The 16,579-nt window shown below is 59.4% G+C and overlaps 1 protein-coding gene across 3 annotated transcripts in view; it reads left to right on the top strand.

Annotated features, from left to right (window-relative positions):
* The window catches only part of FRMD5 (FERM domain containing 5), an 83,316-nt gene extending 69,380 nt beyond the window's left edge, over positions 1–13,936 (top strand). For 2 of the 3 annotated variants that reach the window (XM_061999786.1, XM_061999785.1), the window contains 10 exons: positions 2,648–2,745; positions 4,457–4,580; positions 5,808–5,895; positions 7,186–7,274; positions 7,474–7,537; positions 8,239–8,330; positions 10,428–10,502; positions 11,194–11,262; positions 11,400–11,506; positions 13,310–13,936. In XM_061999786.1, the coding sequence (XP_061855770.1) occupies positions 2,648–2,745; positions 4,457–4,580; positions 5,808–5,895; positions 7,186–7,274; positions 7,474–7,537; positions 8,239–8,330; positions 10,428–10,502; positions 11,194–11,262; positions 11,400–11,506; positions 13,310–13,896 (1,393 nt within the window). In that variant the 3' untranslated portion in view covers positions 13,897–13,936. The remainder of the gene's footprint in view (positions 1–2,647; positions 2,746–4,456; positions 4,581–5,807; positions 5,896–7,185; positions 7,275–7,473; positions 7,538–8,238; positions 8,331–10,427; positions 10,503–11,193; positions 11,263–11,399; positions 11,507–13,309) is intronic. The other variant, XM_061999788.1, reaches the window with a different exon arrangement.
* Positions 13,937–16,579: the final 2,643 nt, after the last annotated feature.

Genomic DNA, 16,579 nt, shown 5'->3' with positions numbered 1-16,579 from the left:
CAGGGCAGCTCAGAGGATGCCCAGGGTGCAGCTGCAGCCTGTGTGTGCTGGGACAGGGCAGCTCAGAGGATGCCCAGGGTGCAGCTGCAGCCTGTGTGCTGGGACAGGGCAGCTCAGAGGATGCCCAGGGTGCAGCTGCAGCCTGTGTGCTGGGACAGGGCAGCTCAGAGGATGCCCAGGGTGCAGCTGCAGCCTGTGTGTGCTGGGACAGGGCAGCTCAGAGGATGCCCAGGGTGCAGCTGCAGCCTCTGTGTGCTGGGACAGGGCAGCTCAGAGGATGCCCAGGGTGCAGCTGCAGCCTCTGTGTGCTGGGACAGGGCAGCTCAGAGGATGCCCAGGGTGCAGCTGCAGCCTGTGTGTGCTGGGACAGGGCAGCTCAGAGGATGCCCAGGGTGCAGCTGCAGCCTGTGTGTGCTGGGACAGGGCAGCTCAGAGGATGCCCAGGGTGCAGCTGCAGCCTGTGTGTGCTGGGACAGGGCAGCTCAGAGGATGCCCAGGGTGCAGGCTGCAGCCTCTGTGTGCTGGGACAGGGCAGCTCAGAGGATGCCCAGGGTGCAGCTGCAGCCTGTGTGTGCTGGGACAGGGCAGCTCAGAGGATGCCCAGGGTGCAGCTGCAGCCTCTGTGTGCTGGGGCAGAGGAGCCAGAAGCCCTTCAGCCTCATCTGAGGCTCCCTCCTCACCCACTCCTCCCTTTGTTCTGGCTGCCTTGGCATAGCTGGGGTCCTCACTGAGTGTGTTGAGAAAGAAATCGACTTACTGACAGAGCTATATGTATTCTAGGGTTTAACTCTCAGGATTTTCAGTCTATTTCTGCAGTCAGAGAGGATGTCTGAGCTTCTGCAGCCTGATATGTAGCATGTTTGGAGTATACCTGGCCTCAGTGTGTTACTTCAGTTTTGCATTAATAACTGGGGGGGGTTTGGGCAGATCAGTCAGAAGCAGAGGCTGATGAGATGTTTCCAAAACTCTTCTGTCGTTTGTTTTTTCCATGCTAATGTACAAAACTAGTGAAAGCTTGGCTTGTGTCTCACAGAAGGACACAATAACTAAAAACCCTCTTAAGATGTTGCTGGAAGCCTGAGAAAGTTTCAGTTCTTTGGCTCTGACCTTAGAGGGGAATGCTGATTTGGGGGAAATCATTTGTAAGAGCCCTGTGTGTGTTTGCTGAGCCTGTTTAAATGTGTCTTCATGTCCACAATGCACATCTCACTGCTGCTGCCAGGACCTGTGCTGTAACCAGCTTTCTTGGGTAGGATTTGAGTAGGATATAGGCACATCTCAGGGGACCCACATAAGTGCCTGGGAATAGTTTCACAGGGATTCATCTCCTTGCTTTGCTTCAGAGGCATTTATTTAGTTTGCAGCCTTGACACCCCCTCCCAGCAGCTGCAGCCCCTGCAGCCAGGGCTGAGATTTAAATTTGAAATGGCAGAGACAAGAGTGAGCAAGGACAGCCATTCTGTGGGCATTGAGCTGCACACACAATGTGTTGATTGTCTTTCTTTCCTTTAATTGGAGTTTAGCAAAGGTCTGCAATTGTCAAGCACAAGGAAGAGAATTGAAATGCAGGTCAGGGACTTACGCCTGCAAGGCTGGAAGCCAGGCCCAAGGGCATCAGGGAGGGAGGGGGGAGCGAGCTCAGAAGACAATGTTCTTCCCATGAGCCCAGCTTCCCTTGTGTCCCCTCCTGCCCCGTGGGCATGTGGAGCTGTGCAGCCCAGCTGGGCTCAGGCTGCCTGCCCAGGGGCTGGGGCCAGGGCTGGGAGTCCCCCTTGCACCAGGGGCTGGTCCCTGGGTGGGTGGGCAGCCCCTGCTCCAGCCATTCCTGCAAATGCAGCTGAAACACGACTCAGCCCAACTGTTTCTTGGGTTTAAATTTATTCAGGTGTGTAATTTTCCAACATAGTTCATCTTTTCACTGGGGTTTGGTGCCTGGAGGTAGAGATGGGCGAGCACAAGAGGTAACTCGCTGTGGGTGACGTGGAGTGGGTCATTGGTGACACAGAGGAGGGAAATGAATGCTTAAGCAGAGACCTGGAAGGGTACAGAAAGTTGAGGAAGGAGAAAGTCATGTTGTGGGGAAGCTGAGCAGCCAGGTGAGGATGCAGGACTGGGAAGTGCAGCAGCTCCTGGTGAGCTCAGGACCATGAGACCCCCCTCCGACCATCATCCCTGGGCACCTCAGCCCTGGGGTGCTTGTAATTGCATTTGGGGCACACAGGGGCTGCTGGGGCTGGCAGGCAGAAGGGACCAGCAGCTCTTTGTCTGTGAGTTCCTTGGTAGGAATGTAGCAAGTGTCAGCATGCCCAAGGAGCTCTGGCTCTGCCGGCAGCTCTGCCCCACTGCTGCTGGCTGTGCCAGTGGAGAGCTACTTCAGTGGAGACCCCTGTCAGCTCATGGGTTGGATGCCAGCCTGGAGCAGACACCATGTCCCTGCAGGTTGGGGCAGGGCTGGGATGTGAGTCTGGATGTGAGACCCAGCTTGGCCCTGACCCGACGCAGGAGCTGCCTGGTAATTAGCACTTCTCCTTAACGTCCCTAAATGGGCTGCTTGGAGAGGAATGGTAGAGTAAGTGTCCACATCTAAATTGCCTGTTTAGGTAGTTTAAACTTTGCTTATTAAATGTCCTGTCTCTTCTGTGCTCAGGTATTTAGTGTTCCTGCAGATCAAAAGGGATCTCTACCACGGCCGCCTCCTCTGCAAGACTTCGGATGCCGCTTTGTTGGCCGCCTATATCCTTCAGGGTAATGCTTTGTGACAGGACAAATTTGCTTTTCATGCTAAGTACTGATTACATTATTTCACGTGCAACAGATCACTGCACCTAGAATACAGATGTCACCCTGCCAGCTCGGGGCTCACCAGGGTGAGGGTGAGGCTGGTGCCGGGTCCCACACCGCAGCGGATGCACCGCGCTGCCGGCTGCTCCCTGCACGGGTCCCTGGGAGCATCCCCTCAGCCAGGGCAGCCCATGGCCCTGTGTTCTGTGTGTGTCCAGGGGCAGAAGCAGCCCAGTGACAGCCCTTTTCCTTCTGGCCCATGGTAACTCTGGTAGGTGCTGTTGGCAGTTGCAGAGGGCTCCCGAGTGCAACGTGATTGTGCTGATCACTGGGGTGGAGGAAGGTGGCTCTGAGCCAGCCCCCCACCTCCTGCTGAATGCCTTGGAGGTGCTTTTGTCAGCATGTTGCAGAGGTGCTGGTGGAGCCCAGAGCAGGAAAAACTTTTAAACCTTCTTCCTGATCTGCCCTCCTGCCCGTTTTCCTGCTGGCATGGCTCTTGCCACCACTGCCCATGGCACGGAGAGAATGGAGGTCACCGGCATCTGCCCAGTGGGCTGCAACACCCGGGTGCTCAGCAAGGATGTCAGGCTGTTTGGAGTTGCTGGGAGCTGCTGGTGTGGTGGAAAAGCCCCATGGTGTGCCATTAGCCCCATGGTGTGCTGTTAGCACCGTGATGCCAGGCTGTGAGTAGGCTTCCTGACACCAGGCTGCTTGGCCCAGGACCCCTCTCTCCAGGATGAGCTGGGGAGAAGTGCCCCAGCAATCAAGCCAGACAGATTTTGTCTCCAAGGCATTTTGAGTTATTTCACAGTGCTGGTGTGTTTCCCCTCTTATAGTGTTTTAAGCAGGAAGCATAAAAATTAATGCAATGTCTACATTTCACTTAGGACCTGAGGCTGAAGGGAGTGAAATGAGAGCAAGGTGCTTTCACCCTCCATGGCAGGAGGCTGCTGGGTTACTGTAAATCCCAGCAGGACACACCAGCTACATGAAACGCCTGCGGCCACTGACACCCCAGGGCAGTGGGAGAGAGAGCAGGGCTGAGCTCTGGTTCGCCTGGGTGTCTCTGTGCCCCAGTGTCAGTGCTCAGTGTGGCTGGGATGGTCCTGAGGCCAGACCTCTGGCTGCTGTACTTGCAGCTTGTGCAGCCAGGGGGGTCAGTCCCTGCCGCAGCCATCACAGCAGCCCCCAGCCCTGTGGCACACAGAGCTCTGGCTCAGCCTGGCCTCTGACCACCCAGCAGCACTTCCCTGCAGGAGGTAAAGAGGGGAAGGTGCTTTTCTCACTGTCACTTTACAGATTACCAACTAATTGTGGTTTTGAGGCACAGTTGCATCCACAGGACGAGCAGAATTCGCTCCCAGTGGCTGGGCTGGGGGTGGGGGCAAGGGGTGCCCCCGGGGTGCTCGGGGCTGGTTCCCCAGGGGCTGCTGTCACACGGCCCCAGCGCAGCTCCCGGGAGGTTCTTGGCAAAGAGCTTCAGGACAGTGACCATCTGCTGCTGGGTGACTCCCAAGCAGAAGTTAGTTGGGGGCAGTTAATGCCTTACAGTCCACCCCCCACGCTGGGCTGGAGCTGGGTCCCTGGGATGCTCTGAGCCCGGACAGAGCTCCGCTGCCAGATCACTGTGGGCTGGGCTGTGCTGCTGTTCCTCACCGGTTCTGTCTCCTCCCAGCTGAGATCGGGGACTACGACCCAGGGAAGCACCCAGAAGGCTACAGCTCCAAGTTCCAGTTCTTCCCCAAACACTCGGAGAAGCTGGAGAGGAAGATCGCAGAGATCCACAAGTCAGAGCTGAGGTACAGGCAGGGCGCTGCCGAGCAGCAGCCGGACGGGCTCGTCACGCTGCCTCTGTGTGGGGTTTTCAGTCATGGGGCTGTCAGATCCAGCTGAGAGCCAGCAGTGCTCCTGGCAGCACTGGTAGTAGCGGGAGCGCAGTGCAGAGCAGGCTTTGGGAGAGCAGGTTGTTTGGCAGCGTAGAGGCATCACAACAAATCACCCTGCGTGAGGAGCTGCCGTGTCCTGCCAAACCTCTGCTCGCTGAGAGCAAAACGTGATCGAGCGGCCAAGGACAGGCTGCAGCAAGTGCAGATGAAAACCCACAGCAGCAATGCGGCAGCCGGCTCCTGGAGCAGCGTCAGCCCCAGCCCTCCTGCCCCAGGGAGGCCCGAGGGATCTCTCCTGCCCCTGGCTGTTTGCTCAGCTGGCCAACAACTTGGGGGGGCCCCTGGCCTTGCAGTGGGATGGAGATAGTGACCAACCTCCTCAGAGATCTACCCTGCCAGCCCCTCTCCTGCATTCACCCTGTTCTGGGGACATGAGACCACTAGCAAAGCCTCCTCCTCCCATGGTACCAGCGGTGCCCCAAGGCCACGTCCCCACAGGGCAGCACACACCGATCCCTGGGGAAGCCCGTGGGGTTTGAACCTCCCAGAACCTCGGCTGAGCTGTGCCCTTATGTGCTGTGGGCTGCTGCCTTCTGCCCAGCAAACTCCCCTTTCCTGCCCCCTTGAAGAACTGCCTGTGTTGCACGGAGGAAATTCAGCCCTAAATATTACAGATACCCCTGAATTTTGGTCCTTCCCACTGCTGCTGGCTCACTTCTGCTGGGTCACTCTCTCCTGCTGGGTCAGTGTCTCTCCTGCTGGGTCAGTGTCTCTCCTGCTGGGTCAGTGTCTCTCCTGCTGGGTCAGTGTCTCCTGCTGGGTCAGTGTCTCTCCTGCTGGGTCAGTGTCTCCTGCTGGGTCAGTGTCTCTCCTGCTGGGTCAGTGTCTCCTGCTGGGTCAGTGTCTCCTGCTGGGTCAGTGTCTCTCCTGCTGGGTCAGTGTCTCTCCTGCTGGGTCAGTGTCTCTCCTGCTGGGTCAGCCTGATGGGAGAGGGAAGGCTGCACTTGTGCTAATGGTTTGTGATTGATGGTGCTCAGACACGTAGGAATATGCTGTGAGTGATGCCTGTTTGCAGGAGCCCTGTGCCTGAGGGCTCACTTCCACCTCTCTCATGGAAGGTTCTGTTTCCCCCTCCTGCAGCGGGCAGACACCAGCGACTTCAGAGCTCAATTTCCTCAGGAAAGCCCAGACTCTGGAGACCTACGGCGTTGACCCACACCCTTGCAAGGTAAAACACTGTTGTGAGCACTACTCCTGTGCTGGGTTTCTCTCTCCAGCTGGTAGCAGGGTGCAGAGGTGCTGCCGCTGGTGCTGCTGCTTGTCTCCCACCTGCAGGCATTGGCACTGGCAGGGCTGAGGGCTGTGCTGGAGCCAGCAGCTCTCTCCAGCCTTAAACAGCAGCCCCAGCCAGGCACATGTGTGCAAAGCAGAGTGGCTGAGTGCTCCCAAGTTGTAAGAAAACATTTTCACGTGCAGAGAGCTATAAAAGACAGTGGCTGATCATCTTCTGCTAAAGCATGTCACTTGGAGGCAGTAACAGGGTCAGTAATGTGTCTGAGAGACCAACAAGCATTAATCTGCCAGAGACAGTCTATCACTCTGCTTTTCCCTGGCCAGTAATCCAGTTTTCTGTTTGAAACACTTTTTATTGACTGTAGATGTCATTGTATGTGGCTCTCTCTGGTCCCTTATAATCCCATCACATGCAGATGGATGTGGGATGTGAAGCAGATGGAGAATCCTGCTCTAAGGGCAGTGGCTGCGTACTCTCCTGGAGCTGTTCACCACATGATGCCACATAAATACAGCCCGTGGCACATATTGCTGGCCTGGGTGGGGGCTGGCCCCTTCACTGCCAGTCTGGTTGCCACAGAGGTTGTCAGGCTGGAGGAGCTGGTTGCCCACACCAGGACAGCTCTCCTGCAGTCCAGGCTGGATGGGCCATGCTGGCTCAGCCTGACTCAGCGCCGGTGCTGGGGGTCTGTGCTTCACTCTCGTTTCTCTGCTGCCTGTCCTGTGCCCCCTTGAGCATCTTCAGCCCCCATCGAGCCTTTGCACCCCCTGAGCCTGGCATGCACCTTCCCTTTGTCCCAGCATCCTTTAAAAGCCAGCAGGGTGTCTGCAGGCCAGGTGAAGGTCAGGGCATAACAGTCACTGAGGGGCCACGGCTCTTTCAGAACAGTTTTAAGACTCGGCGTGTCTGTGTTTCCCCACACCAGCGCAGTTACTCACACTTCCCTGGGCCCGAGACGTTCCAACTGAGCTCCTGTGTGACCCTGAGGAGTGTTTTTGCAGTGCCTGGGTGCAGCCCAGCTGCACTGGCCGTGCTGGGCTCTGGGGCAGGCGAGCAGGCAGCCTGGTGCCGTTCCCACTGTGGTTGGCAGGGTACTGCAGGGGTGAAGCTGCCTGAGGGTCCCACGGGCAGGCAGCATGGGGGGTTCTGTGCTGGGAGGGCTGGGGGACACCCCAGGGGTGTGAGCTTTGCTGACCTTGGTGAGAAATGGCTGTTGTGTTCCAGGACGTGTCGGGGAACGCGGCGTTTTTGGCCTTCACCCCCTTCGGTTTTGTTGTTCTGCAGGGAAACAAGAGAGTTCACTTCATCAAATGGTGAGTCCCCCTCCAGGACCTCCCCCTCTCCAGATGCTGGGTTCTGGGTTCCCAGGGTTCCTCTCACTGCCCCGTGGCACCTTGCAGGGACAGAAAACAGGGTCTTGAGAAAGCTCTCAGCCTGCAGCCCCCCACCAGTGCTTCAGGCATGCCCCTGAGCCAGCTGGTGCCTCTCAGCTGCCCGTCCTTGTCCTTGCAGGAACGAGGTGACCAAAATGAAATTCGAAGGGAAGACTTTCTATCTGTATGTGAGCCAGAAGGAGGTGAGTGCTTTCCCTGCCCCTGGGACTTCCTAGGCACAGCCATGACCTCAGCAGCTTCTCCATGAACTTGTCATTGTCAGGCTGCAGCCTGCAGCAGCATCACCCTGTGCCTGGCCCTGCAGGGACACAGGCACCGTGGCCAGGGCTGCAGCTCGGGGTCAGCTCTTTGCTCCTGCCATGCTCTAGGTGTTGGAACCCACAGACCTAGGTGAGCCCCAGCTGCACTGTGAGAGGGCTCAGCCCTGAGCAGCAGCCCAGGGCCTCCCACAGCGTCTTGCTGCTCCTGCCCACTGCCACGTGCTGCTTTGGGTGTTCCTGCGGTTGTCTGCCACTGCCATTGTGGTTAGTGAAACCAGCCCCAAAACTGCAGGTGAAATTGGCTCCCACACAGGTGAAATTAGTTCCAACACAGGTGAAGTTGGTTCCCACACAAGCCATCAGGTGGTTGTTTATAAAATGCACTTTGGGCCATTCCAGAGAGCCAGAAGAGCTGGGTGGCAGATCACTGGCTGCCCATTCCTCATCCGAGATGCTGTGCTGGGGTCTTGGCTGATGCTCCAAAGTCTCCCTGTGTCCTGCATGGCTCTGGAGGAGGATGTGCCCTGTGGCAGTGCTGCTGCCCAGCCCTGTCCAGCCTCCCCATGTGCTGCTGCCAGGCACCGCTCACTCGCCCCCTGACGACTCCTCTCTTTCTCTTTTAGGAGAAGAAAATTGTCCTCACGTATTTTGCCCCAACCCCAGAAGCCTGCAAGCACCTCTGGAAGTGTGGGATTGAAAACCAGGCTTTCTACAAGTAAGTACCAACCCCTCAGGGTGTGTGTGGGGGGTTTTGTTCAGCATTGCCCTGCACAGCACCCACTGAGGGCTCCGTCCAGGACCGGGGTTGGGCACTGTCTGTGGCTGGCAGCGTGGCACCACTGGCAACCCTGGCCCCAGCAGCATCTCTGTCTGTGCCAACTCCTCCTCAGCAAACCTTTAATCAGGACATTCAGACCAGTTGTTTGGGGATGAAGCCTTTAACGTGGGTCCTGCCCACTGCTGAGCTGTGGGTTTGGCAGTGTCCTGGGCAGCGGAGCTTGCTGGGAGCTGGGCACGTGGATGCTCCACCACTGTGACTGCAGCACGTGGCTGGTGCAGGAGGCAGCAGGGACACACACCATCAAACCCCAGGGAGTAATTTCTGACCTAATATGCAAGGGTGAGTTTTCAAAATGGCTTCAGTGGGTCTGTTTGTGCTGAATCCTGCACAAAAACCCCACTGAAGTGGAGCCAATGCTGCAGAGTTCTCCAGAACAGCTGCCTTTCTGTGGGGATGGCTCCAAAACCTGCAGGAACCATCTGCTGCTGGGGTCCTGGGGAATGAGTGAGTGGTTCCCAGGGAGTGCTGAAGGGCCCAGGAGGTGAGGCACAGGCTGGGCAGCAGGGACAGCCCCAGCAGCTGCCCAGCATTGGGGTCTCACCCATGCGGTGGGAGCTCCTGCCTGGGGAGCAGGAGGAAGGTGTTGGCCTTCCCCAGCAGCTCTGGGCTCCCTGCTTCGTGTCCATCAGTGTGGCCTTGGTCTCCTGCCCCTGCCATGGTTAGATGGGCTGTCAAACACAAAGAGAGAGGTCAGGGGCTGGACTGTCTGCCAAAAACACAGGGAGGTGCCAGGTGGAAGGGTTTGGTTTTGTCACCCTGCTCATGTTGTGCTTAAAAATAGGCAGCTTTGTGCTTTGTAATGAGTTTTATTTTAATCAGCAGGCTGTGAGATGGAGCTGTGATGTGCTCTCTCTGGGAATACTGCAATCAGCCGCTGCAATCAGCAGGTTTCAGTTCTCATTATATGAACATGAAACGAAATTGCAATATTGCTTTACAAATCTGTTTGTGATTAATCATGTCAGTAAATTACCACAGCACCAGGCCTGTGGGCTGGGCCAGGCACTGCCGGGCTCTGCGGGGCGAGGAGGGCGCAGCAGGGCTGACCCTGGTAGGTGCCAGCCTGACCAGGACATGCTGGTTCCCCACCCTGCCGTGCAGGGCTCGTGCTGAGGGCTTTACCTCCCTGAGAGTTCAGCTCTGGTGAAGCTGGTGGCAGTGGGTCCAGCTGGGGCAGCTCCTGCTGCCAGCAGGGATGGGGTCATGGAACCACTACGGTTGGAAAAGACCTTTAAGGTGATTGAGTCCAACCAGTCACCTCACACTGCCAGGCCTGTCACTAAACCACGTCCCTCAGTACTTCATCTGTGTGTCTTTTGAACATCTGCAGGGATGGGGCTCCCCCACCTCCCTGAGCAGCCTGTGCCAGTGCTTGGGAACCATCTTGGGGAAAAAGTTCTCCCCAGTATCCAATCTAAACCTCCCCTGGTGCAACTTGAACCCATTTCCTCATGTTCTGTCATTTGTTACTTGAGAGATCCGACTCCTACCTCACTTCAACTCCACTTCAGGGAGCTGCAGAAAGTGCTCCTGGCTCCCCTCAGCCTCCTCCAGGCTGAACACCCCCATTCCCTCAGCTGCTCCCCATCAGACCAGTTCTCTAGATCCTTCCCCAGCCTGTCTCTGGACACACTCATGCTGTGCTGGTGGAGATGGCTGTGGGGTGATGCCCTGATGGTCCAGGGGCTCATGTCCCAGCAGCCAGTACCACCCACAGCAGCTTGTTTCCTTCCTGCTGATGTTCTGCATCTCCAAGGCTTTGCTCTTGCAATTTGGCCTCGCTGCCAACTGGCTCCCACCCTCTGCTGTGGGGGTCCCCCTGGCTTGGATGATGCCACACCAGCATCAGCTGAGCAATCTGTCCTTGTCACGCTGGAATTGAAACTGTGAAGGCTGTGAGACGGTGCAGGGGCCGTGCCCTGCCTGGGTGCTTGGCACAGGGTGCTCACACAGCTCTCGGTGTTGTTGCAGGCTGGAGAAGTCAAGCCAGGTCCGGACGGTGTCCAGCAGCAACTTGTTCTTCAAGGGAAGCCGGTTCCGATACAGGTAAATGCTGAGCGTAAGTAGCAGCTCCTGGATGTGTTTTTGAATGCTCCTTGGGGGAGCAGCTTGGGGCTGCAGCACTCCCAGGACTTGCTGAGGGTTCTTCTGTCCCAGAGCCCCTCCCATGGCAGCCACAGCTTCTGTTTCACTGCTGACATCCCTCTCACCAGCCCCTGAGCTGCCTGATTTCAGAGCAACAGGCGAGGAGGAGGGGAGAGGAGAGGATGGGGGGCTTTGGGGCTTGGATTAGAGAACAGCAAGGAGCCAAATGAATCAACATGATTCCCAAATTCCTCAGGGAATGTTGCTCCTCCCTGTCCCTGGCACGAGAGCCTGGGCCTGGCACCTCTTATCTCTGCAGGGCAAGGGGCCCCAGCACATCTCCAGCCACGGGCTGCACGATGCCAGCACCCTTCTTGCTGCCATGAGGGCTCTGGGTGCCCATGGCGTGTCCCCCCCACCAGGGAGGTGACCCTACAGTGTCCAGCATCTCATGCTGGGAGAAGCAGCAAAGTGTCGTGGCAGAGGCACCCACCCTGCTCTTCCCATCGCCCCTATTTCCAGCAAATGCCTCCCATTGGAGCCACGGGGAGAGTCCTGGCACCAGCCCCTGTGTGTGGGGAGGAGCCCAGGCCGTGCTGGGGGAGCTGCTGGCTAGTGGTGCTCACGGCTGCTCTTGTCGATGCTCCCGCAGTGGCCGCGTGGCGAAGGAGGTGATGGAGTCCAGCGCCAAGATCAAGAGGGAGCCGCCCGAGATTCACCGGTGAGAGCCCGGCACAGCGCGGTGCAGCCCCCGAGACGAGGCCTCCTGGGGCTCCTGTGCCCAGTGTGAGGGGAGCTGCCCCCACTGAGGCCTTGGCACCATTCAGGGCTCTGACACTGTCCTCATCCCGTCCCCAGGGCAGGGCTGGTGCCGAGCCGCAGCTGCCCCTCCATCACCCACGGCCCCCGCCTGAGCAGCGTGCCCCGCACCCGGAGGAGAGCCGTGCACATCTCCATCATGGAAGGTAGGGCACGGGCAGCTCGGGACAGGGGGCAGCCCCTGAGCTGGGACACACACACACACATATGACAGTGCTTTTGTGGCTGGGGACTGGCAAAGGGACAGGGCTTCCCAGTGCAGAAGCAAAGCAGAGGAGGATTCCTCAGCAGTGAATGCCTCCCGTGACGCTGGGGTGCTGGGGAGCAGCGTGTGTGTGCTGGGGGCTGCTGCTGCGTCGGGGCCATGGGAGGATGCTCAGCAGTTTGGAGGAGCAGAGGTGGCCTGGGGACTGGGGATGGGGGCTGGGTTCGGGGACATCTGTGCTCCTGCCCTGCTCCCGACTGGGCCTTGGGGATAGCCCCTGCCCCGGCACGGCCACAGCAACCCTGCTGAGGGTATGAGCACAGACAGAGCCCAGAAGGGCTGCCTGCCCAAAGGGACAGGGCTCTCTGAGCAGGAAAGGGATTTGTTCCCACCGAGGGAGCCCAGGGCTGGCACCTGTGCTGCTTTTTTGGGGTGGGAGCGTGCCTGGCAGCTGCAGCAGCCCTGCAGACAGGGTCACCTCTGCCACTCAGCTCAGTGTGAGTCCCCTTTCCTGCCTCCCACACCTGCCCTTGCGAAGCAGCCAGAGCATTAAGCAGCCTCCCACAACAAATTCCTGCGAGCTGGCACGGCCCCCTGGCACCCCTTCTGCCTGGCAGCTGCTTTTCTTCACTCTCACTTCGGCTTGGTCCCGTGGAAGTGCAGGAGCCCAAAATAGCCCTGACGCCGGGGCTGGCGGCACCTCCCCCTGCTCCAGCGGGCGAGCGGCCGCCCCGTGCCCCTCAGTGCCGCTCAGTGCCCCAGGCCCCGGCCACGCCGCGCCCGTGCCGCCATGGTGAAGTGCCTCATACTCATCAAAACCAAAGTCAACGTCCGCCTGCGGCTCGTCAACCACTGCTGCCGGGCCGTGCGGGTGCGGGTGCTGGCCCTGGGGCCGCGGCTGCTGGCCCGGGCTGCGGGGGCTCTGCCCGGCCCCGGCGATGCAGCCGCTGCAGGTAACGCCGCGCCCGGGGCTCTTGGAGCGGCACGGGGGGATGTGGGATGCAGGATGTGCGCTGTGGGGAGCGGGCTGGGGTCCCCAGTGCTGCTCCCTAAGCAGCAGGTTTTGAGGCTGGACCCAGCTTTCCCCAGCTCCTCCAGTGCTGGAGGTCAGTCCCGTGGGGCAGGCGGGTGGCAGAGAGGCGCGGGCCTGGGGGCACCAGCTCTGCTGTGACGAGCAGGGGAACCCCCATGAGCTGCCCTCCCAGGAAGCCAAGCTGCTGCCCTCCCTGCTGGGGGCACAGCGGGTGCTGCGAGGGGATGTCTGTGATACGTGAGAGCTCATAACTGCTGGGGTGAGAACGTGCCGATTCCTCTGCTGTGCTTATCGCCCGAGCTGCAGTGCCGGTGCTAAGCCGAGCTGAGCCCGAGGCATCCGGGGAGTGTTTGCCAGAGGCTGCGGAGCCCCGGGACTGGTGGGACACACACACTGTGACCTGGCACCGTGGGCAGCGTGGGGCTGGGTGTGATGGGCTGAGGCTCCTGTCTGGTGGCTGGTGGTCACAGGGGTCTGTTGCTGGTGCGGTGAGGAGCTGCAGGGAAGGGGCTGCTCTGGCTCTGGCTCAGCGCAAGGCTGTGGCTGCTGCCCCGAGGGACCAAAGACAAGGACAAGCGCGGCCGTGCTCAGTCCCTACAGGGACACAGCCTGAGTCAGTGCCGGGCGAGGGGAGGGTTCTGGTGAGGGAGGGCACTCCCGTGTCCTCCACACCCCTGAGCATCCCCCTTTTCCCCCTCCGCTGTCCCCCAGGCCTGGAGTCGCTGCGTGACAGCGCCCACTCCACCCCGGTGCGCTCGGCCTCCCACGGCGATGCCTTCACGGCCCCCGGCCGCAGCGGCCGCGTCGAGAGCAGCGAGCGCGTGGCCGTCATCGCCGACGAGAACTACAGCCCGGCGGACAGCGTGCTGCCCACGCCCGTGGCCGAGCACAGCCTGGAGCTCATGCTGCTCTCGCGCCAGGCCAACGGCGCCCCGTGCAGCATCGAGGAGGAGCGGGAGTCGGAGGCTGGCACGCCAGCGGCGGGCGAGGCGGAGGAGGCGGGCGGCGAGCTGCGGGCGCTATGCCCCGGCGCCGGCGGCCTGGGGCCGGCGCAGGCCGAACAGGTGAATAAGTTTGTTTTAAGTGTCCTCCGTTTGCTCCTCGTGACAGTTGGACTCCTCTTTGTTTTGCTCCTCCTCCTGATCGTCCTTACCGAGTCCGACCTTGACACTGCCTTTTTCCGCGATATCCGCCAGACCCCCGAGTTCGAGCAGTTCCATTACCAATACTTTTGTCCCCTCAGGCGATGGTTTGCCTGCAAAGTCCGCGCCGTGGTAAGCCTGCTCATTGACACCTGAAGGCAGGAGCCGCCACGTAACTAGCCGGGGGCCTGGGGAGAGACCTGCGGGACCCGCCGGGGCTGCCTCCGGCACACGCGCTCATCCTCCCTTCCCGACCCGGAGCCCGGCGCGGCCCCGGGGAGGCGGCTCCCGGGAGCAAGAGGAGGGTGGGCGCAGCCCCCCCACCCCCGAGGCCTCCTCCTGCCCGCGCCCAGCCGCGCCGCTCCCACCCCCGGAGCCCACACCTCACTTTACCGTTTCCATCCCGGCGGCCGCGCGTCCGGCTTGGGAAGCACCGAGCGCAGAGAGGAGTTGGGTTTGCCGAGCGCGAGCGAGCCTCACGCAGGAGCTTTAGCCATGGTGCTACCGAGTTTCGGTTCAAACACTCGTGTGTCTCAACTGTTCCGTCACGAATCCGCCACTGTGCACCCGCCGGCTCTGCCCCAGCACCGCTTTGCAGCCCCGTCCCGCCGGCTGGAGGCTCCTGCGCGGCATCCGGGGCCGCCCGGTTCCCCCGGTGCGAACGGGAGCCCCGGCCCCATGGGAACGGAGCCCCAGCCCCACACTCGGCCTTTCCTCTCTTTTTGAAGCCTTGAAGCGTGGTGGCTCCCGCGGGCAGGGGAGCAGGGGCAGGGGTAGTCAGCCCTCTCCCTTGTGTTGGGAAGATCTTTGGCCTCCAAACGTTGTTCCTGTTTTGTACAAAAACAAGCAAACATAAAACAAAAAAAAACGACGACAAAAACAAACCCCAGGAAAGACTGTTTCAAGGTCTATTTTAACAACAAGATGCTATTTTGTTACGGAATCCAATCAAGTGTTTTTTACTCGAGGCTCGGCCGCTGTGCCTGGGGGCACGGCCAGCAGGTGGTTTTAAGAGTAAATGCTTTTGTAGCTGGGAGCCCAGGGCTAGCTCTGGGATAGCGAGAGGAGCCCCAACTCTGCACGGTGACTCTTCTGAAGCCCAAAAAGGACAGAAGCACAGGGGTGGAGGCGCCGCTGGAGAAGCCACTGTGCAAACCTTTGGACCTGCGTGCTCGTAAGCAAAAATGAGTGAAAGCATCTCACGGCACCTGTGCCGCAGCCCCCGGGAGCATCCCTGCCCTGCCCGGGGAGCAATAACGGCCCGTCCTGGTGCGAAGTTGGACACAACAGCAACAACAACGAGGCGGTGAAGCAGGTGAGCGAGTTTTATTTCATCTCAGGGAGAGATCTGATGTAAGCTGGGGCCGTGACTGCAGGTTTGAATGCCTGATGTGGTGGTGTTGTCCGGGAGCATCCCGCCGAGGCGCCGCTCGGGCCGGGGCCGGCACTGCAATAACGAGAGAGGGGCCCCGGTTACCGCTGTCTATGGAGGGGCTGGGGGGAGGAATAAAGAGCTGAGCTGTGTTGTCCTCCCGCTCCAGGGCCGGGGGCAGCCCCTGGCCGGAGGCAGAGGGTCCATTTCTACAGGATAATCCTGTGTTATGCAAGATAGCGACGTTAACTCTTAGCGTAGTGTTCCTACCTCAGCCCGTAGTTCATGGTGTTTCTATGCAGTGTGTGGTAGTCCCGATCCCGACGTTTTTCACCCCGGGTTCAAGACGCAGCGTTCCCTCCTCCTGCTGGTCCCCGCTGCTGTCCTGTGTGATGCCAGACGCAGCCCTGGCCCCACGTCCAGCTCCGGGGCCCCCGCCGTCGGCTTGCTGTAGCGTAGTGGGCAGCTCCAGCCCCCTCCTTCCCCTCTGCGGGTTTCACCCAGCGTTTTACAGCAGCTCCCACGCCCACTGCTGATCTCTTGTACATCCCTCGACCCACCCCATCCGGCCCGTCTCAGCGTCTCGTGGTTCCCTCCCTGTTAGTTCTGTCTTTGTATTGAGCTGTTGTTTCCTTAGACCCTTCCATCAGCGAGGTGGCTCCTGCAGCCCAGCGCAGGAGCCGGGAAAACACCTGCAAATGTGAATTTCTTAGTTTTCATAAAACGAAAAAGAACCTAGAAATTAACCTCCCGCGTGCCAAACACTGTCAGTTACCGTTTTTTCCTTCGAAATGTACCTTTTTTCTACATCCCCAGTACCTTAGCTAGCATAAAGCTCAGTGGTGCCATCTGAAGTATTTTTAAATTTAAATAAATATTTAAATATCCTGAAAATAAACCAGGAGTTGGTGCAAGGTTTGTCCAGCCCCTGGGGCCGGGGCCCCAGGCACAGCAGGGCACGAGGGATGGCTGCTGGAGCAGGGCACAGCCTGGGGGAATTGCTCCTCAAGCAGGACACAGCCTGTCTTCAGAGCCCAAGTGCCACTGACCACCGACACCGTGGTTCAGGTGCTCTAAGGGGGGGTCACAGCCTGTCCCCCCCTGCCCCAGCCTGCAGCCACAGCCCTGCTCCCAACCCCTGCTCAGGGCATCACCCACGGGGAGGAGTGAAGGAGACATCAGAGCTCCTTGGGGACACCCTCACCGAAGGCCTGGAGGCTGCACAGCCGCCTGCCTCAGACAATGGGGAGCTCTGGGGCTGGGCAGCCCCGTGCTGCAGAGAGAGGGCTCTGAGGAAGGTCAGTGAGTGCCTCTTGCACACAGCAACATCCCCCTGACCAGCACTTGGCTTTGTGACAAGTGCCTTCAGTCCTGGAGGGAAAACAATCTCTGTTTCGGTGCCAAGGGTGAGGGCAGGACTCAAGCAGCAGGTTTGGGGTGTTTCTGGAGGGAGGAGAGTGCCACAGG

This window comes from Colius striatus, chromosome 7 (genome assembly GCF_028858725.1).
Source record: "Colius striatus isolate bColStr4 chromosome 7, bColStr4.1.hap1, whole genome shotgun sequence".
NCBI lineage: Eukaryota > Metazoa > Chordata > Aves > Coliiformes > Coliidae > Colius > Colius striatus.
Note: the sequence above shows the minus strand (reverse complement) of the source record. Positions and strands in the feature narration are given on the sequence as shown.